The sequence below is a fragment of the Neofelis nebulosa genome, chromosome 12 (genome assembly GCF_028018385.1).
Source record: "Neofelis nebulosa isolate mNeoNeb1 chromosome 12, mNeoNeb1.pri, whole genome shotgun sequence".
In the NCBI taxonomy this organism is placed as follows: Eukaryota; Metazoa; Chordata; class Mammalia; order Carnivora; family Felidae; genus Neofelis; species Neofelis nebulosa.
Genome location: NC_080793.1, coordinates 8,978,435 through 8,999,314, shown reverse-complemented (window position 1 = coordinate 8,999,314; position 20,880 = coordinate 8,978,435). Strand labels below are relative to the sequence as shown.

Here is a 20,880-nt window from a genome sequence, read left to right as displayed (position 1 = left end):
ATGGCTTTATTGAGATGTAATTTATGTCCCACCCATTTAAAATATGCAGGTCAGTGGTTTGTAGTCTATTTACAGAGTTGTGCGGCCATCAACACAATTTTGAAACATTTTCATCACCCTAAAGAGAAACCCTGCACTGTTAGTGGTCACCTCCTTTTCCTTCTGGCCAACTCTCTTCTGGCCTCACCCCCGCCCCCAGCCCTTGGCAGCCATCAATCTACTTTCCGTCTCCACAGATTTGCTTATTCTGCACATTTCATAGAAATTTAATTGTACAGTATGTGGTCTTTTATGACTGGAGTTTTTCTCTCTAGTATCAGGTTTTCAAGGTTCATTCATGTTGGAGCACAATTGATGGTGTCTCATTCCTTCGTGTTGTCGAATGATATTCCACTGTATGGATATGCCACCTTTTATTTTTTTATTTGATGGGCATTTGAGTTGTTTCACTTTTGGGCCATCATGTATTGTACTGCTGTGAACAGCTTTGGATTTTAAAATCACAAGTCGGGGCGCCTGGGTGGCGCAGTCGGTTAACCGTCCGACTTCAGCCAGGTCACGATCTCGCGGTCCGTGAGTTCGAGCCCCGCGTCAGGCTCTGGGCTGATGGCTCAGAGCCTGGAGCCTGTTTCCGCTTCTGTGTCTCCCTCTCTCTCTGCCCCTCCCCCGTTCATGCTCTGTCTCTCTCTGTCCCAAAAATAAATAAAAAACGTTGAAAAAAAAATTTAAAATCACAAGTCTTCCCTTTAATATTACCATTTTGTAAAATATTTTTGAGAGAGAGAATGTGCACATGCACACAAGTCGAGGAGGGGCAGAGAGAGAGGGAGACAGGGTCCAAAGTGGGCTGTGTGCTAGCTAACAGCAGAGAGCACAATGCAGGGCTTGAACTTACGGAACCTTGACCTGAGCCAAAGTTGGATGCTTAACCGACTGAGCCACCCAGGCGCCCCACAAGTCTTCTCCCTAATTATTTTACGTTGGTTTAGACTATGTGGCAGATATGCTTCCTAGGTTTTAAAAAATGTTTGATATTTGTCTTGTGGCTTAATATAAGATCGGTTTTTGTAAATCTTTCACGACTGCTAGAAAAGAAGGTGTAATCTCTCAAATTACTCCCATTATTACATTATATTATTTAAATTACTAATTTGTGAGAACTTGGTCTATCAAGGACAGAAATATATGTGGGACTCCCCTTGCATTTCTAATAGCTTCTGCCTTACGTTATTTAGTATATAGAAGTTTGTAACAGTTACAAATTCATGGTGAAGCGTCCCATACAAAGTGATCTTGATTCTGTTTGTTATTTGCTTTTACTTCTTTGTCTGACATTAATTCTGTGAAATCTGTTTTATTTTTTATTTGCGTTCATTTTATAAACCTGTGACCGTATTTTGGGTGTGAATATTTTAGATTGCTTTGTTCTAGGTGTGTTCCTTGAGAACTGCACTTAGTTGGACCCAGGATGAGAGACCTTGCCTTTCACTCACTGACATTTGTTTAGTCTTCATGCCATATTATTGAATTGGACATCATTCCGTGCTTTCTCATTCTTTCCTTGCTCTCCTCTTACGGCTTACTGTAAACCGCAGTGTCTTTCCCCTTGACTTGCCAGTCACTATCTCAGAGGGAGGAGGGTGTGTGGATATGCGCAGCTCACAAACCTGTTCCCACTTTGCCCGAGGCTGATCAACGGAGGGATGAAATTGATAGTCTGAGGGTGAGGGTTGTCTAGCGCAGGCCCACTGGTTCAACTAGCAGAGATGCTCCTGGATTGTTAAGGACGGCTTCTTGTCTACTCCGGAGAGTGGTCATGAGAGCTGCTGCTTGTTGTCTGCTGTCTGTGTGTCTGGCACTCTGCTAGGCGTTTTGCTGATGGCCTGATCTCAGTGAGCACTCGCAATGGCCCGGTGAATAAGCAGGCACTGAGAGGTCGCCCAGGGTCACATAACTAGAGAGTGGCAGAGCCAGGACTTGGCCCCCGTGGTCTGGCCGCAAGCCCTAGGCTCTGACACTGCCCTCTCCTGACTCCCCACGTCCACTGTCCAGGTCATTGTTTTCCTACTCTACCCTTACAGTTGCCACATGCGTGTCCTCTGCTATTCATGACTTGTGGGTGGCCTCCATCAGACACCGTATGAAGTCGGATGAATTATCTTGAATCTTTCTTGCGGCACTCTCTGTTCTTGGACCTCACAGTGGTGCTGTCTTGGGCTTCTGAGGGCAAACCGCACCGATACCGCCTCCCCTTTCTGATCCCCTGTCCTTTACAATCAGACTGAGCGTATGAGTCACCTCCTCGGGCCACTGGCCAGAGGTCCCTCGTGTGCCACCCGATGACTCTTGTCAGGCTGCAGGACAGGTCTGCCCTTGCGGTGGACACACTGCCTGTGTCGGCCCTCAGTTTCTGGAGCCGCGGCCCTCCTTGTCCTGGATGGCCTCATCTCGGCTGCCTCTTGTGGAGTGAGGTGAGTGCCTCTCTGGAGGTGAGTGCCTCTCTGGAGAGAGGCCTTGGTGCTGCACCACCCTCCTGCCTCTGCCCCCGAGACCCCAGCCTCTGCCGCGCTCCTGCCCTTCCTGCCCTTCCTGCCTGATGGCCGCTTCCCTCTCCCCGCAGCCAGTCGGGCTGCACTTCTCCTGCTCTATCAGAATGACTCCTGACATATATACGAGCGAAGAGGGAGAGACCAGGAGGCGACACCAATGTGCTTTCTGTTCTCAGGATGGCACGCGCGGGTTTACCACGGGGGGACACCACGGTTCCGTTAAAGAGAATGAAGCAAGATTCCCCTTCTGAGGCTCAGTGGGCTCGTCGCCCTAAGGGCAGTCGGGCCCTACCTGCCCATCTGGTCACCGTGGACAGACCCTGCCCACAGCCAGGTTGTGGTTTCAGTGCTCGTCCCTCTTGGAAACCCAACCTGTCCCGGGGCTGGATTTGTTTATCGAAGGAGGAATAGTTACATAATTCCTGGAAAGTACAATATAGGAAAAAATGTCTGAAACCATTTCTTTTTCCCTTGGCAAAGTCCTCACTGTAGGTCTTTCCCTTGGGGGGAGGGAGTTATTCTCTGGGACGGACTTCAGGTCAGCCCCGGATATTCCCTGCTGCTTTGTTGCCTGCATTGCTGGAGACCTCGAATGCTGCTTCAGCAGATATTTGCCTCTAATGGCAGGTATGGGGTTTATTTTTATAACAATTCTTTTGAACCTGTGTGGAAGGTTCTATGGCAACTGGTTTCCTGGGATTATTCGGGACCGTCTGCTTGTACCCGCACGTAGCAGTTGCTACTGTGTGGGTGTGTATTCCAGCTCCTTCTCATGCAAGTTTTAGGGCCAGTTGGCCGCGCTTTGGCTCACTGTATCTCGTGAAGCATAATTTAAAAAACACTGAGGGAAAAACTTGCTACATTTTAAAAGTAAGACTGTCTCAAAAAGTTTCCTCCCAGTTACTTCAAAGCGTAAAAAGAATGGTGAGGGGCGCCTGGGTGGCTCAGTCGGTTAAGCGTCCGACTTCGGCTCAGGTCATGATCTCGCGGTTGGTGGGTTCAAGCCCTGAGTCAGGCTCTGGGCTGACAGCTCAGAGCCTGGAGCCTGCTTCGGATTCTGTGTCTCCCTCTCTCTCTGACCCTCCCCCACTCACACTCTGTCTCCCTCTGTCTCAAAAATAAACATTAAAAAAAAAAAAAAAAAGAGTGGTGAGAATTAGGTCAATTATTTGCAGCTTAAATTTGTCTGATAGCAACTCCTTGTTAACACCCAGGTCAGACTAAAGAATGGCCTGCACCGTTTATTTCTAAACAGCTCTACTGACTCAGAGGGTGTTTGGTTTTCACTACCTATAATTCCCTCCAGGAAATAGCTACATGAAATTAAGAGTGCAGTGGATTTTCAAAGGTTTAGAACTGATTCCAAAGGTAACCATAGGCAGTCTGGAAGACTGTGATCTCTCAAGGAACAAAAATTAGGCACTCTGACAGTTCTGAATTGTGAGAGAACATTTAGACATTCTTGGTAAATTTACCCAGTTTTTATCTGAAAATAGGAGATGGATTTTGGCCTCTGATATGTGAAGGGAATTTCTAGAACCTAAGGAATTCCTTCAGACAAGCAAACCCTTCCATAAATAAAGCAAGGCTTTGTTTTCAAATATGGACTCTGAAGTTTAAAATAAAGGCAAGTTGTTTCCAAGCGTAAAAGAGACCTAACCTGTGGGGTATCTAAAAGGACTCTCAGAAAGAAGCACTTATGCTGTGTCCCAAAGCCCCCAGAACAGCACAGGGAGTGAGGGGCTTGCACTTGGAGCCTGAGGGCAGCATGTGCCAGCCCTCCGCTAGATGGTGTGTTCTCGGTGCCCACCAGCGAATGATGGGTGGTGGTGGACGAGACAGATACCCTTTCTGCTCTGGTGGCACCCACAGCCCAGACCTGACCGGCAGGAGTGAACCGGAAACTGAAAGTGAGCTGAGCACCATGAAGGGAAAGGCAAAGGAGCATCTATAGAGGGGGCCCCCCACCCCAGTGTGGGGGGGCCAGGGAGGGCTTCCTGGAGGGAAGCCCTAAAGAATGAATAAGCTAAGTGAAGAGGTGGGAGGTGAGCATGCCAGACAAAGACAACAGCTTGTGCAAGAGCCCTGGAGTGAGGAAAAACATGTTTGTTGGAAAAAACTGGCTGGAGAGTAGAGAATGAGGTGGAGGGTGTTGTGAGAAGCAGCTGGAGTGAAAGGGAGGGGTGAGATGGCCTGGGGCCCAGACACCGTGAGTGGGGAGCTCAGGCCCCGATCCCCCTAAGAGCAGTAGGGAGCCACGGAGGGCTTGAGGCAAGGGCCTGGCCAGATTGGATTGGCACTGGACACACTCCGCCTTGCCTACAGCGTGTGAGTAGCTTCGAGGAGGCCAGGCTAGAGGAAGGAAGATCAGAGAGGGGAGCATGAAGAAGCCCATGGTGCATCACTGTATGTGAGAAATTGCTAGAGGGGGAGGGAAGGCCTTTTAAAACCAGTTCCTTTTAGAGCAGAGCCTTGGAAAGACATGAGACAGTTGTCAGTGAGCCTGTCCCTTACACCCGTTGGAGACACATGGCATTTCCCTGTGCTTTGGCGTTGCGAATCAGCGTGAACATTTGAGTTGTGTCCCCCTTACAGCAGGGACGGAAGGGCCAGCGCCATGCTCTCTCAGTCTACCCACACAGGGCAGGTGGATTTGGGCCGGCTGATGTCACTGGCCCTTCTGCTTCCTCGAACATGGGTCACAGTGGCCACCGCCACCCCAGGACCGAGTCTGCCAGCTCCCAGTTCAGGGTGGCCACATTTTTATCCGTCTGTCCCCAGGTTTGCCAGCCCTAAGGGTAGTCCTTTCCTTTAATGCCCAACTGAAAAATTTCCATTCCGCAGGCAGGAAATCCAGACTTTTTTGTTTTCAGTTCCCCACCCCACGTGTTTCCAAGGATCCCCAAGGAATACTCACTTGTTCCACAGATCCATCCTGGTTGTTGCATGGTGCCTCAGCTGGCTGCTTGGCTCCAAACCCCTGATCCCTCCCTCCGGCATCTCTGCCTTTCCTACCCAGTCCCTGCAGCTGGACCTGTGTGGAGCCAGGCTCCTCCTTCCTCCCCCAGGGAGCACAGTTCGGGACGGATCCGGGGATGCCAGTGCCACAGAGGAAAGCTTGAGCCTGCATTCTGAAATGCCTGCTCCCGGAGCCCCCGGACCATACCCTTTCTCCTCTTAGACAGCCACACGCGGCAGGGCCGACCCGTTGCCCTCCCATTCCTTGCCGAGGAGAGCCTTTGATCAAGTTTCCCCTTCCTCAGATGGAGGCATCCACCCCCTGGGGGGCCCAGCGAGTGGGGATAAGCTGCTGCCCTCTGACCCGTCTCCAACAGGCTTCTCAGTCAACAGAATAATCACAAAGGTAACTCCATCCCAAACGAAGGAAACCTTTTCCGTTATTTTGTAGAGTGGTCAGCTGCACATTGTCTTAAATCTCTCCCTTCCAGAAGAGAAATTTGCCTTTACTTTTGCAGTCTACGAATTTGTTACCTTAAAATTCACATTTCTCTGGGACTTCACAGTCGGGTTCCATTTTTACAAAAAGCCAGTGGATGTTATTAAAACCCCCATTTTGTGAGTGAGGAAAGCCACAGTTTGACCTATGACTTAGCCAATGTCATATGCCAGGCGGAGACCAAGTGCGACTCAACATCGCACGCTCTGGCTGGGGTTCCACTCAGCCCGAACTCACGCACCCTCTGTCTAACACCTCTGTCTCCCTGGAGGGAAGCGGTGCGGGAGGAAAACACGTGTGGGGGTGGGGGGTGGGGTGGCGTTTGCTCTGCTGCCCACAGCTAAGCACCTTGTCACCTTTGTCCCTTATGGGGCACAGGGAGTACTTGGAGTCAGCATGTCTCTGCGTCAGGAAGTTTTGTCTGATCCCCAAAAGGAGGAGGTAAGGGCAGAGCCCATTTTGTGCCAGAGAAAGTGTGTTTTCGTAGCAGGAATCCGCGTACTCCTCAGGGTGGCTGTTCTGCTTTGCCTTTTGGTCTCTGGGTTTCTAATTTGAAGCCCATGGTTGTGATCACGACAACTCTTGGTTATTCTCTCACATGTGACTGGCACTGCACTGAGCACTTTACTTTATGAGCATGATCTCACTTCATCCTCCTGACGTGACACTCTTTCCTCTGAGAGAGGCACTATTTTTAACTTATTTCACAGCTGCAGAAGCCGAGCAGGACTCATGTGAAAGGTCTCACCACTTAGGGGTGCCACCTCGGACTGGTGATAGCAGTGCCCAAGCTATGTCTGACCCAGTGCCCAGCCACGAACCTCAGAATATGCCGTATTTCCCTGTAAAAGGTCTTTACCTTCTGGGGAAACCTGGACAGTGGACTGGGAAAGAATGTCTCTGGGGACTCTCCTTTGTGTAGCGAGGGCTTGAGATGGGGGACTGAGGGCCCCCCCCCCCGGGCCAGCTAGCCCCGAGGAGGACAAAGGTTGGGGGCTTGGGTTGGAGGAAGGGCTAGTGAGTTTCCCCATCCTCAGGACTAACCTGGCACCGTGGATGTCCTCCTTGCACTGGTTTGGAAAGGGAGAGTTAAGATAATTGGAATGGAGAATCTGAAGGATTCTGAGTGGGGCTTGTAAGATGGCCCCAGTGCTCCCTGCTCCCCAGTATTCCTGTTCTTGGGCCATCCCTTCCCCTTGAGCACGGGCAGAACGCACTGACTTGTTCCTGACAAACAGAATATGACAGAACTAATGGGACATCCATTCTGAGATCAGATTATTCGAGGACTAAGCCTTCTTTGTGGGAGGCTTGTTCTCTCTTCCTGGCTCTTGGATTCTGAGGGAATCCAGCTGTATTCGGCAGTCCTGTGGAGAGTCCCCCGAGCCAAGGGATTGAGGCCTGCTGGCCACCGCATGAATGAGTTTGGAAACAGAGGCCACCTCAGTAGAGCCTTCAGATGAGACCACCGCCTCCGCCTGTGGCTTGACTGCATCACTTGAGACTCCTTGAGCCAGAGGCACCCAGCTGAGATACACTCAAATTCCTGACCCACAGAAACTGCAAAGTAATAAGTAAGTAAGCTGCTGTGTTTTGGGGCAAAATCTATCACACAGCAGTGGATAGCTAGCACATCACACAAACTTGATCACTACCCCACGTTTATTACTTTATTGCCTCAGCTGTAAAGCTGAGCACACAATAGACAGTAAGATCGATCTCCAGGGCAGCAGGAAGTGCTGGGTCCCTCTCAGAAGCTAATATTCACGGGAGGAAATCCTATAGGACAAGGGGGGGTGGGGGCGGTGGTTGGCACTTTAAGAGGTAATGAATTCTTACAGCCCTGTAAGGAAGAGGGTGCCTGAGAAGGGCCTCAGAAGTTACCCTCAGAAAGGCTGTGGTTCCCTAATCAAGTGTATGTTGGGCGTTAGAAGGTAACATGTCCAGGCCTTCGGAGGCCCACGAATGCCTGCTTAGGAAACTGGAAGATTTCCATTCTGTGTGCCCCCCAGAAAGCTGTGCTCCAGGGTGAATTCAGTGTCCACCCATTCTCTTAAAAACTGTTTTGATTACAAAAGCAACACCCTGTTTGTTGTAAAACTCATGAGATGAACACTAAAAAGAAGTCTGTGAAGTAAGAAGCGAAAATCCCCTTCTTCCTCACCTACTTTCCAGAAGCAGCCACAATTAACAGTCGGTGCGTATCCTTCCGGAGGTTTTGTTCTCCACACACTGATGTATGTGCATGTGTGTGGGGCGCAGAGGATGCAAGGAATAGTATGCCTTTTAACCAAAATGGGGACATTTTAGACATTTTGTTTGGCGCCCGTGGTGGGCACTTGGGTGGTTTGCTGAGTAGTGCCTGGCCGCCTGCTGGTTTGTGCAGCCGTGTGCCTGCTGAGGAGCAGGTGGATGGCTTCTGTTCGCTCCCTTCGATGGAAAGTGCGTTGTGGCTTTCCTCACTTGTGGGGGATTTCTGGAACAGTGAGTGCCAGGAGAGGGATTGCTGGACAAACTCTTTGTGACTTTATCTCCAGTAGCTACTTTGGGAACGCCCTTGAAAGGCGGCGGTTACGGTGGACCCCACGCTCACCACCAACCACTGGGTCCTACCGACCCCTTTTTGTTTATGAGAGACTGTCGGGTAAGAGATGGCATTTTGGTTTTTGTTGTTTTAATTTAATTAATTACTTAATTACTTAATTTTTGAGAGAGAGTGTGAGCCGGGGAGGGACAGAGAGAAAGGGAGACACAGAATCCGAAGCAGGTTCCAGGCTCTGAGCCGTCAGCACAGAGCCCAATGCGGGGCTCAAATTCACGGACCATGAGATCATGACCTGAGCTGAAGTTGGACACTCAACCAACTGAGCCACCCACGCGCCCCTGGCATCTTGGTTTAATACACGTTTCTCTACCTGCCAATCCTTTGTGCTCTTGGCAGAGAAGCTGCCTTCCTGCTTCAAACACATGCTCCTTGGGCTCTCCTGGGCCCGCGGTTAGGCAGCCAGGCCTTGCCTCCCACCCAGCAGCTCAGCTGCCCTCTGCTCCTGCCTCTGCATCCTCGAACATCTATGTCTGTCCTTAGTCCTTCTCCTGTGTCCCCAGCATGGCCCTGCATTGCCCTGATCAGTGAAGAAAGACTGCCTGGCTGTTGGGTCCCCGCGGAGAGGAGGCTGACAGAAATCCTTGCCCATACACCTGCTTGGGGCTTGGTCGGCATTCTGGGCTCCAAGGCTTTGCGCTGCTTCTTATTCTTTTCCCTTTTTGAGGTGACCAGGGTGTTGGCCTCTGTCAACACACGGCTCCAGAGAGACCTGATTCCATGCCTTTTACATTAGCTACCTTCCAGGCTCTGGACCACTGCTCGCTCTCTAACGGTCAGGGCAAACGTGACCTGTCCACCCTGCCCAAGGACCTCTCTCTTTCTCTTAGGAGATGTCCCTCAGCTTGAGGAGGGTGCACATGCTGAAACAGGGGAAGGGAGCACCCCTTGGCCAGCCCATAGAGCCAGGTTTATCATGACCAGGGGTGAGCAGGGGATGGGACAGCCGGATGGCCCGCCCACCTGGGAGCTACCACATGTGGAAGTGCTTTGGGAAAGCTGCACAGATGGGAGTGATTATCTGTGTCTGGGTTCTCATGTGTGGGCTGAGCTGACCCAGCCGGCCCTACGTCAGGAGAGATGGGGGTACTTGAATGTCGGGTGATGGTTGGTACCAAGGCCTTGTGTCCACAATGGCAGAATCTCAGATAGGCCTGGGTCGAGCTTGACTCTGGATCTGAGAGAGACTAGGTAAGGAAGCCCCGGGCCTGAAGGCATGCACATGGGAGATGAGCCACCATAACGGGGACCCAGCTACCAGATGGTGTGGCCCAGGGCTTGGACCAGGTAGAATTTGTGCACAAGTGACAGCCAGAGCAGCCACAAGTTAACAGCGTGACTGCCAGAGGTTGGGGCTGAGTCTGTCGGTTGGAGGACAAGTGGAAGCGAGAAGGGCGGGCGCAGCCTTCAGCCCTGGCACAGGGTCGCAAGCCCCAAGACGCTGGGCCCGCTGCTCTGAGATCAATCAGGCAAAGAGCGCTGGACTGGCTTCCTGACATCTGGGGACCTGTTGTCCGTCCAGTTACTTCTGCACCGACAGGCTGGCTGGCTGGCTCACATAACTGCTGCTGTGGGCAGGAGGCCGCCAGGATTCTCAGGTGTTTGGGGGGCGATGACGGGATGAGACAAGGGCATTGGTTGTTTCATTTTGCCCTTGTGGGTTGTGATGTAATGCTGCAGAAGCAGGAGTGCAAATCCTGAGAGGCTCAGGCTGCATGTTGTTGGGTGGGTCACTCGCATCTCTGAGCCTTGATGTCTGTTAGATAAAGGGAGTGCAATTAGAGGAGCCACCTCATAGGTGTGTTATGAGATTTATTTATCTATTTTTTAAAGTTCATTTATTTGAGAGAGAGAGAGAGAGAGGATCCCAAGCAGGCTCAGCACAGAGCCCAACGCAGGGCTTGAACCCACGAAAACGTGAGATCGTGCCCTGAACCAAGGTCAAGAGTTGGATGCTTAACCGACTGAGCCACCCAGGTGTCCCCTGTTAGGAGATGTAAAGAGACACACGTGGTGCCTGGTACATAGAAAGCACCCTATAGATGGCAGATGGCACGAGTGTAATCCAGAGCAAAACCCTGCAGGAAGACTCCAGCAGTGGGGACCTCCTTGCCTCCTGTATCCACAGAGACTGTTGAGAAACTCAGCAAACCCAGGAAGGGCAGGAAGAGCCACATCTGGGCACAGCCAGGTGTCACATTTAGTGACCCAGCAGTGCCTGGAAGCATTTGCATATGCTTTGTGGGGTCGAGCAGGAGTGGGCAGGGGGAGGGACTGAGGAGCAGACACCATCTAATGGCTAGTGGGACAGAATCCACCTAGCTGGCAAAATACAGTCTCTGGAGGGGAGGGGAATTAACAGCAGCTGAAGTACAGTGTAGACACCTTTTTGGATATAGATCCAGGCTGAGACCCCTCCTTCTCTGGGAACCTGAGAACCACCCCCCCCCCCAACTGCCCCCACAGCATTGAACTCCAGCGGCAGTGTTCGTTCCAGCCAGAGCTGATCGGATTGAGGTGGACACCCGGCCCCAGCGGGCTGGGAGTCTGCACTGGAAGGGAGGGTGCTCGTCAGTCTTTGCTGGCACCGAGACCAGCAGGACATGTGAGCTCAGGAATTCCGTGCTGGGAAAAGCAGATGGACGCACAATGAGAAACAGAGAGACCTGCGCGCAAGGGAAAGGGAAAAGAAGGGGGGGTGGGGGAGGCTGGGAGAGCTGCTGCCTTGCCTCTTGAAGGCTTTCCAGGCCATTTCTGGTTCCTGGCCCTCGTGAGGCCCAGCTGCGTCCCTGCTCATGGACTCTGGGAGATACCTCGTGTCCTTATGTAACCAGCTTATTAAATGAGCTGGACTCAGTCAGGTGTAAGAAGAAACCAACTTAATTTTTTCCCCCGTGTCCTTTCCAACTTACCCTGTGGACTAGCTCTTTTCCCGGTCGACGCTGGAGACTTAGCAAGCCCCTTCGTCCCCTTCGTCTTTCTGGCGTTCGGCATGAAGAGGCCGAGTCTGCTTTAACCATCTGGTCACTGCACACAGTGTGGTGCAGTAACCAGAGGTCTGGACTCCCTAACGCCTGGACCAGAGGCCTGGAAGCCTGGGGTGGGGGAGGGCCCACGGTCAGCACTGTCACTGGCCCCCGCAACCCTCCTACCTCCCGCTTGCCCACTGAGATTTGTGAGCCTCAGGGTTGGAACAGGGGAGAGGGGAAAATTGAGGGGTCAGGGCCCATCTTACGTGGCCAGTTCAGTCGTGATTCAGAGCTTACACCAGAAGCCCAAGCACCCACACTCTTTACCCCCCATTGCTGCTGCTGCTGCTGCAGAATTTCCCTTCTGGGCACTCCTGGCTCAGTTGCCATGACCTGTGATACATCTTTTCCACCTCAACGCTTATGGCTCCTTCCTTGGCTCCTGGGCCTCCTGCACTGTCTCCCCCCACCCCACCCCCCTGGCTGCCCTCTGGTTCCTAGGAAACCATATCCTTGCCTCCCCCGCAGCCCCTGATGGGCTTGCCATTTGCTCCAGTGTGGTCTCATTTCTCTCTGCCACAGGTCTGGAGACTTGAGGCACGAGTCTGGTAGTAGTGCTTATGCCAAACCTTTGGAATGGTCCCTCGAAGGCCCTCTCGCTTGATTTAGGGTCGGGGGAACACCCACCCTCCGTGTGGTGGTGGTGGCCAGGGAGCATATCACAAGGACAACTCATTCCCCCCACCCCAGGATATTTTTCCTGCACCTCTCACACAGGCTGCAGAAGGGCAATCTGCTAACGTTGTAGAATCCTTTTGGAGTCACCCCCTATAGTGATGGTCCTACACCTTGCTCTAGGATGTGGGACACTTGGAAGCTATTATTTTGCCCTTAGCCTCTGGAGTCTCAGATAAAACTAAGGCCGAAAGAGTGCCTTTTTAACATTTTGTTACCTTGAAACGTCCCCTTTCTGTTTAATCCAGTTGCCTGGCTTTGTCTTACTATAGCCTAGAGTCTTTGCAAGCCTGCATATAACAGATGAGGTGGTCTCAGATCAGAGAGGAGGACCCCCTTGAGCTCCCAAGGACCATCCGTAAACTGTGAGCATCCTAGACTCTCAATACTGTTGTTTTCGGTAGTCCAAAGGCTTCTCTTTCAGTCTTGCTCCAATTGGCAAGATTTTGCAAGATTTGGGGGAGGGGATCCTGCTCAGTGTCACTTGCTTGAAGAACATCACTGTCTTCCTGCCGTGTTCCCACATAAGCCCAGCAGGTCGGTGCCCCCCAGCGACCAAGGTATCGGTGCAAACCGGAGTGTGGGGGCTTGGCTGGGATCGGAGAAAGTCTGGGTCTGCAGGTACACTCACCATGGAGACCTTAGTGACAGTAGGGCTCCTACGCCTGCAGGCCTTAAAAGGCCACTGGCTGGAATGGGAGAGGAAGGACAGGTGCTGATCTGAGTTGGGCAGACCTCAGGGACCTGGCTGTGTTTGCTGGCCGGCGGAGCCACGCACCAGGCGCTACGGCACCATGCACTTGAGCACAGCTCTTCCGCCCCCCCCCCCCCACCCCCATTCTCTTCTTCCATGCTGTTGGCCACACCCCCATTGTACACCAAGGAGAGCCAGTTCCACATGTCTGATGGGTTTATTCCTACCTCTCCTTCCATATAGCCAGGGTGTGGTTTGACTCAGGTTTGGGTTTGGGGGTGGGGGTTGGGAGAAATAGCTGGTGTCTTGGCCTGCTTTTGTCTGGGTCACAGCTAGTCTAGGAAAAGGGTTATTCCACGTTGTCCAGCATGGCTTTCCAGAACTCTTCGCTTTGGGGTTTGGACCCACGACCAGTGACCAGTAAGGCTGGATGGACCCTGTTTTCCTTAACCATCAATCCTTCCATCCTGGACACACCAGTCCAGGTGTGTGGGGAGGCCTGGGCCAAGGTTGAGGTATTCTCACCAAACACACCAAATAGGGTACAACAACTGTTGACCTCGACAGCTGACTAGAGGTTTGGGAGAAGGGAGCTGAGAACTCTTAGCTAGTGCCTGACATCCAGCACCTTCCGGATTAACTGCTGCTAGGGCATTTTTCCCAGCTGTCTGACTGTGAGCCTCATTTCCTCCTCTCCTGTGAGGTGAGAACAATCCCTTCTTCACCTGGGTGCTGTGAGCGTTACATAAGAAAACGGAAGTCCAATTCCAAGCACATAGTAGGGTGTAGTAAATATCTGTCTCTACCCAACTACATCTTTGCTAGAAGCAGCTCTCGTGTGGCAGTATTGCTAAGTCATTGGGAAGAGGGATTGCTGGGTCCGAAGGTATAAGCATTTTAAAAATTTTGATGCATATGTATATCCATGTTTGACATATACGTTGCTAAGTTGCCCTTGAAACGTGTTGAATCAATTTATACTTCCATCCATAGTACAGAAAGTACGTATTTCTCCATTCCCTTGTCAACATGGAGATTTTTTTCATCTTTACAAATCCGATAGGCACCTTGTGATGGTTTGTGCTTGATTTGGTATCCCTCCCTCTCTGGTTATTACTGAGGCTGGCACCTTTTCTTCCTTATTGGCCATTTGTGTTCTAAGGTGTTCGTGTGCCTAACGAAGTTTTCTGTCATGGTGTCTGTATTTTTCTTCTTGATTTAAGAGAGTTCTTGAGATAGCATGAATATTGATCCTTTATTTTTCTTATTTGACATTTGCCTTCAGCCTTGGTCATCTGTTATTTTTCAGAGGGCAGAAAATTTGGGGTTTTCTTTAGTCATATCCCTTCATCTTTTCCTTTTTGGCTTTGGGGTTTCCTGCCATGCCTAGAGATGACTTCCCAGCCCACAGTTTTGTTTTTCTGGCAGCTAATGTGAAAGTCAGATTGGAATGAGGGAGGGAGGCAGAGGGCTCCCGATCCGGTGGGAAGCCTGTTGTAGTAGTTGAGGGGAGAGGAGACACGAAGGCAGAGAAAAGGGCTTTCGTGGATGGATGGATTGGCGTTGGTGTGGTAAGGGGAGAAATTCTTGTTTTTGACCTGAGTAATTGATAAATGGTGCCTTTTGGTGAAATGGGCCCAGACCTGAGGGAAGGTGTTTCAGGGGTTGGTTGCACTGTCTAGGAGGTGCTTCTGGGACGTTCAGTGAAGATGTCCAGGACATGGCCGTAAGGAAGTGAAGCCCCAGAGAGCCTTCATGGCCTGGGGTGCTGTCTTGGGCCTCCTGATGGTGTACGTGGAAACCAAAGATAGGGAGAGTGTGATTTAAAAGATTTTGGTGTATGTCCTTGGTGCTGAATCTGTATCTAGTCTTACTCAAAGAGACTCTGATAGCAGAGGCCCCAGGAAGGCATTCCAAAACAGTAACACACAGTGTAGATACGTCCAAATAGCACTGATGGCTTTTATTGCAGGTTTGTGTCATTACAAGGATAATCTGGGAATATATTAAAAAAAAAACCCTCCCTTTTATATACACAAAACATGCTACATGGTACACTTTGTGGGAATGCTGAGGTAATAGGCACACACCCAGACATGGACAGTACCAAACGTTCCAACATCTCACACACCCCCATTCACACGCCCACCGGGGACGGTCTCACCTTCCTGACTCCTCTCTTGCTCCCTGCTTGGCAAGAGTCCCGGTAGTACTGAGTCTGACACTTCGCGGCCAACAGGACTCAGAAAGCCACCACGCTGCAACGCACCAGCCAAGGGGTCCGGTGGCTCCTGGTTATTCAGGAGCTCACAAGAAGCGGCCAGTTGTCATTTTTGTGGCACCTGTACTCCAGAGAAGTCTAGTTTGGGGACGAGATGCAGACTCTAGTCAGCCTGAGAGCACGGGACCTTTGGTCTGTAGCCATTCGGGGGCCCCAGTGATCGGGGGATGACTTCTCTTCACTTGAGTATCTCCTGGGCAAGGTAGGTTATTACTTCTGTGATGGTTAAAATGACATGTAGGCTAAAGTGTGAACGGAACATACAAAACTGCGAGTACATCATCTACGTGGCCGGGAGTTAGCTTTGGGGCCTGGCCTTCCCTTTCCTGACCAGAAACCTGGAGCCCAAACTGTCTCCTACTCAGAGGCTTGCCTGGAAAGAAAGGATGATATGACAGAAAAGGTAAGGAGTGGGTATGAAGGGTAGAGAAGAGCAGAGAAGGTGCCTGGAACCTCAGTGAGTGGCCAACGACTGGTACAGAAGGTACTTCCTGAATGGTGTTGGATGAATAAGTGGATGGATGGATGGTTGGATGGATGGATGGATGGAAGGAGAAAAAGTCCTGAGAATGGGGGAAAGTATAGAAATGGAGAGGGAAGGGGATGTTGAAATTTGATCAGGTGCCCAAACGGTTCTTTAGCAAGGAAGTAGGGAACCCCTATGTGAGTGAATAGCATGTAGACACTCCTGGAAAAATTCAGGCATGTGGACACCAAGGGTTATTCTTTGAATTAGAGCTACATAGTCTGTGATCTGCTCTCAGATTCGAGTAACACCATGTGAATGCAGTGCTTTTCGCAGAAGAGCAAAGCTGTTGGTAACAACTTCAACATCTGAGAATTGAATGTCTGTGCATTTAGGTATATAACCAAACCTATATACGTGTCTAGATATAGTACACGTGGTATATATCTAAATGCATGTATGTGTGGTGTACACACATGTGCATAAGCTCAGCTCATGCGTATGTATATTACGAAGGTATTTTGCAGTTGGGTTTTTATTGTAGGGATTTAATGTATTTAAAGAAGGACTTGTCTGTAGTTCTGTCCTGTGTGGAAACATGAGGGTCTGTCTGATGTGAAGAAAAGCAGTAGGGACAGAGAATACTGTATTGATTCCATTCCATCATCTGCCGCAGCGATCGGGTAAACAGAATCCGGCGGCCCCATCCTCCCGGCCCCAAGGTGAACTGGCGGGGAGTTGTTCCTGGTGCCGGGGCCAGCATGGCCGGGTCAGGCTCCTGGCAATGGCCGTGAGAGGTCAGGAGGGAGCTGGCTTAGTGGAAGGTGTTGGGGTTGGGCCGGATCATCATCACCACTTTCTTGAGCGAGTAGGACCCTCCTCGGAACTCAGCCCAGTAGACTCCATCCTGGTAGCGGCTCCGGTAATGGCCCCCACGGTACCAGACCCCGTTGAGGTTGGAGTGGGCACAGGCATTATACCACCAGCCTCCCTTCTGGTAGTGGGCACAGTTTCCTGCAGGAGACAAGGGAGGAGGTCACAGGGAGGAGGCAGTTGTATCCAAGGCTGCCATTTGTTTAGGGCCTTTAGCAGGGCCCTCTGGGAAGGTGGGGGAGAGGGCATTTGGAGCAGGAATGCTTGAGGGGTGGGCCAGGTCTCAGATTTGCTCCAACCTTTGAGGCTCGGCCTTGTGACCAACGAACTCACCGAGCCACCGAATTGTCCTTGTGAAATGAGGGTAAGCGTGGTGCCTCCCGCACAGGACTGTGTGGTGATCGAAGGAGGGCGCATAGTTAAGCAGTTAGCCCGGGGCTTGTGCGGAGGAAGTGCCCCAGGGAGGTTTGAATAGGAAGCAGAAATGACCTGGGGTGGGCGGGGGAGCGGCCAAAGTGTTCTGAGGAATTTTTTAAGAGTTGCAACTGTTGGATCAAGATTTTTATAGAATGACAAAGGAAGTGTTTAAGATGAAATGCTCCTCTGTTCCTCCCAGGCTGTATTCCAGCCAAGTATTTTTTTACGATTTCACAAAAGAAAGATATTTTCATAAAACTTCTGGCACTATCATATCACGCTGGATTTTGCTGCCAAGGACAAGCAGTTCGGAACAACAGTGAAAGTGTGGGCAAGGTGCAAGCAGGCGTGCAGGGGCATCGGCCTTCTCAGGGAGGAAGCGGAAGAGGAGGAGCTGCCAGCTGCTTGGACTGCTCTTAGTTAAAAGAGAGGGTCCCCGGTTTCCTGAGCAGGCCTGAGAAGTGGACCCCCACTCAGAGGAAGGGCTGCCTCGGTCAGGTTTGTGGGCTGGCGCCCAATGGGGCCGGTGGCCCTGCTCCCGCTGAGGCCTTGGGATGTGCTAAGGAGGCTGCAGGCTGGCCGAGGCAGAAAGCTCAGGGGAGAATGGGCTCAGGCACCCGCAGCCCCTGCAGCCCAGCCCAGAGTTTTCCTTGGGCTCTTTTAGGCCGTCACTTGAGGCTAGGGACCAAATGGCAGTGCTTGGGTTTGGAGAGCAGAGAGAGCCCTTGGCATGCCACGGCCAGCCTCCCGTGTGAGTGGAGGCCCCTCCTGAGCTTGACCTGCATGCCTCCAGGGACAAGGAGCTCACTTCCTTGCCAGCCACTGACGGTGCTGTTGCACAGGCCTGACGGTTTGGGTCATAGAACAGTCTTCTCCCTCCTATCCACGATGGCCCTCGAGATGTTGTAGCAGTCCCAATGTCCCCAGAATCTGACTAGCTCCAAGGGTCCTCTTCCTGCTCTGCTCTTCTAGAAGCCTCTGTAACCCTGCCTAAGAAGGCATACTGTCTCGTCAGGGGCCCCTTCAGTGCCAGCCAGCACGTGGAGGTAACTGCATGTCCCCCGCTGTTGTGAGAACAGCCTGCTGGAGTGTGGCTGCCATGGGGACCTAGAGTGAGGACCTCCCTCCTCAATATGTAGGTACAGAGCTTGCCTGAAAAATGCAAGCGGTTCCTGGGACCTTAAAGAGGAGGGAAGTGGCCTGCAGACCAGGGGGCAGGGAAGGGGCCAGATTTGCCCAATGAGAACAGACATCCTTGGCCTGGAGGTAGGGTTGGTCCCTCAGACAGGAGAGTGCCTTGCTGGCTTTGTCAAGCAGCTGGGGTGCAGAGGACCTCATCTCAGGAAACTGGGTGTGGGGCCTGGAGAGGCTTACCTGTGGGAGGTTGACATCTGGACTCAGGGCTGGATTGTATGTATGTGTGTCTCTTAGAATATTCTGTTTGGTTTTTTTTTTTCCCCCTTGTTTTTTATTTAATAAAGGCTTCCTAGTAAAGACCTGGCTTTGAGGCATATGACCCTGGACAAATCACTTCATGTCTCCTACCTGGTTTCCTCTTAATAGCTCCCTTACTACACTGTGTTAATAATACATGCTAATAATAGTAACCACAAAGACCGCCCACTTGGATTGAGCCCTCTTTGCCACGTCTGAGACAAAGCACTTGAGGTACATCCTCTAACCTTCTCACCACCCTGCAAGGCAGGCATTGTCCTTATTTCCCAATGTGGAAGCGAGGCCCGGAGAGATTAGTAAGCAGCATGCCCAAAGACACATGACTGGTAGGAGGCAGGGCCAGCATTATTACCCAGGTGTGTGGCCCAGAGTCCGTGGAGAGTGTGGCCTGAACACCTGGTGCCTCGGGCAGAGAGGTGATGTGAAGGCTTGGCCCTGAGTGGCCCACAAATGTGTAATTTGTATACCTCTTTGCCGTTCCCTTTTTGTTAATGCCCCTCTGACCCACCTTTGTGAAGGGGGTCTGTGGGCAGTGGGCAGAGGAGTGGGTTTTCAGGGAGTAGCAACAGGGTCAGCCTTCTGGGCTCTGGGACCTTCCTCTTCTCAGGCTGTGACTCAGAAGCTCTGCCTTTGACCGGCCTCTTTGCCCTGGCCTGCACCTGGGTTTGACTGTATGGGTCCTACCTGTGTAGACGTCATGGTCTCTGTCCAGGGTGGTGAACTGCTTGCCGTTATGCCAAGTGAAGGAGTCACCAGCATTGCCATGGTAGCGTCCCAGCCTCAGCTTGTAATACTCGCTCTCGGGCTCCAGGCGGAAGCTGGCATATTCTGCAAAGACTTTGCGGCCAGACCAGTCCTCCATGGTCACCAGCAGTTTGTAGTTGCCTTGGTTCGTCAGCCAGTAGATGTTCTCCAGACCTAGCCAGTACTCGCCATCGATGTTCCCAAACCCTTGCTGGGGAAAACGGAGGAGAGCATCAGTGAGGGATACGTAGTGTCCTCAGCCAGCAGGGCCCCACTCTTGGATGCTCAGCCCTGGGCAGAGGAGATCAGAAATGGGCAGAGCATAAGGCAGGCCTGGGTTCAAATCCCCACCTCTGCACTTGGCTGCGACTTGATGAACCGCTTTTCCTGTCTGAGCCTCAATCACGCATCATTCAAGACTACTGAAAGAGTGCCTACTGTGTGCCAGGCATTGTGTGAACATGGGGGACACTGTGTTACCTTTACTACAGGGTTGTTGTAGGAACACACCTAATGTGGTAAACCGAGAGCCTAACACACAGTAGGCAGGCGACAGGAGTTCCTTGGACGGATCCTGACCACCTCTGAGCTTCACCGTCCCTCTCTGGGAATGGGATGTGTGTGAGGGTCTCGTGTAAACTCTAATGCACCAGACCGGTATGAGCTGTGACAGACACATGCTACATCTGCCCGGGCTCCTTTCTGGGTTTAAAATCAGCGGTTTTATTATTGTGTTCACGCTGAGTTTAAGGAGTCATCAGCCAGGTAGTGGCCACTCAAAGTCTTAACAATAGATGGGCTCGCTAATGACACTAATACTACTCAGTGCGCCTTCCAGTGTATCGACACCATTCTCAGGACTTTACGTAGGTTATGTTATGAATCCTTGTGCCAACTCTAGGAGCTAGGTCCACAGAGGCCCAGGGTCAGAGAGCCTGAGGGTGACTCGGCATCTGAAGCAGGCACCCAGTCTTAACGACTGTGTTCTCCCGCCCCTGAGAAAAAGCATATGGGCAGGAGGAGGAAGGGGTGAAGGAGTGGATCTTCAGAAAGCAGAGGAGAAAGAGAAGAAAACAGCGACACGGGCCGGGCAGGAGGTGGGCTGGGAGCAACCAGGACAGGAAGGGGCCACGCGAAGCCACGCACAGGCGTCATGGCCAGGGTCGTTCGTAAGCTTTGGTGTCAGAGGCCTGGACTCGCTGCTGTGTGCAGCCCCGAGCAGGTTGTTTCACCTTTTCATCTGTAAACCGGGGCCACACCAGGATCTTCCTCCCGGGGCTCGTGTGAGACTAAAGCAGGTAACAGATGGAAGCACTTGGCATGGTGCCTGGCACGTGGCGGTGGCATTTGGTGAACTGAGCTCCTTTTGCCACCTTCGGCACCACCCCTGTCATCTGCCAGACGTATGGCTGAGCCCAGTGGCCTTTCCTACCACTGGGTGGGCATTCAGCTTCCTGGGAATTCGGACCTAGTGTTCCCGTGTTTCCCAGTAGCAGGCCCCGGGGACCTGCCCCTTCTGGGCTGCGAGACCAGGTCTTCCCGCAAGGAAGCCCCAGCTGGGAAAAGGATGCTCCCTATACCCAGACGGGGATGAGGGGCCACCCCCTAGCAGCATTTCTAAAGTCCCACCATGTCCAC

General features: G+C 51.9%; 2 protein-coding genes across 20 annotated transcripts in view; one reads left to right on the top strand and one right to left on the bottom strand.

The window, feature by feature from the left end:
* Positions 1-20,880, top strand: part of RALGPS1 (Ral GEF with PH domain and SH3 binding motif 1) — a 315,600-nt gene that overhangs the window by 166,000 nt on the left and 128,720 nt on the right. The window lies entirely within an intron of this gene.
* The window catches only part of ANGPTL2 (angiopoietin like 2), a 34,861-nt gene continuing 28,925 nt past the window's right edge, over positions 14,945-20,880 (bottom strand). For all 8 annotated transcript variants that reach the window (XM_058694090.1, XM_058694089.1, XM_058694088.1 and 5 more), the window contains 2 exons: positions 19,183-19,453; positions 14,945-16,767 (listed from right to left, as the gene is read on the bottom strand). In XM_058694090.1, the coding sequence (XP_058550073.1) occupies positions 16,568-16,767; positions 19,183-19,453 (471 nt within the window). In that variant the 3' untranslated portion in view covers positions 14,945-16,567. The remainder of the gene's footprint in view (positions 16,768-19,182; positions 19,454-20,880) is intronic.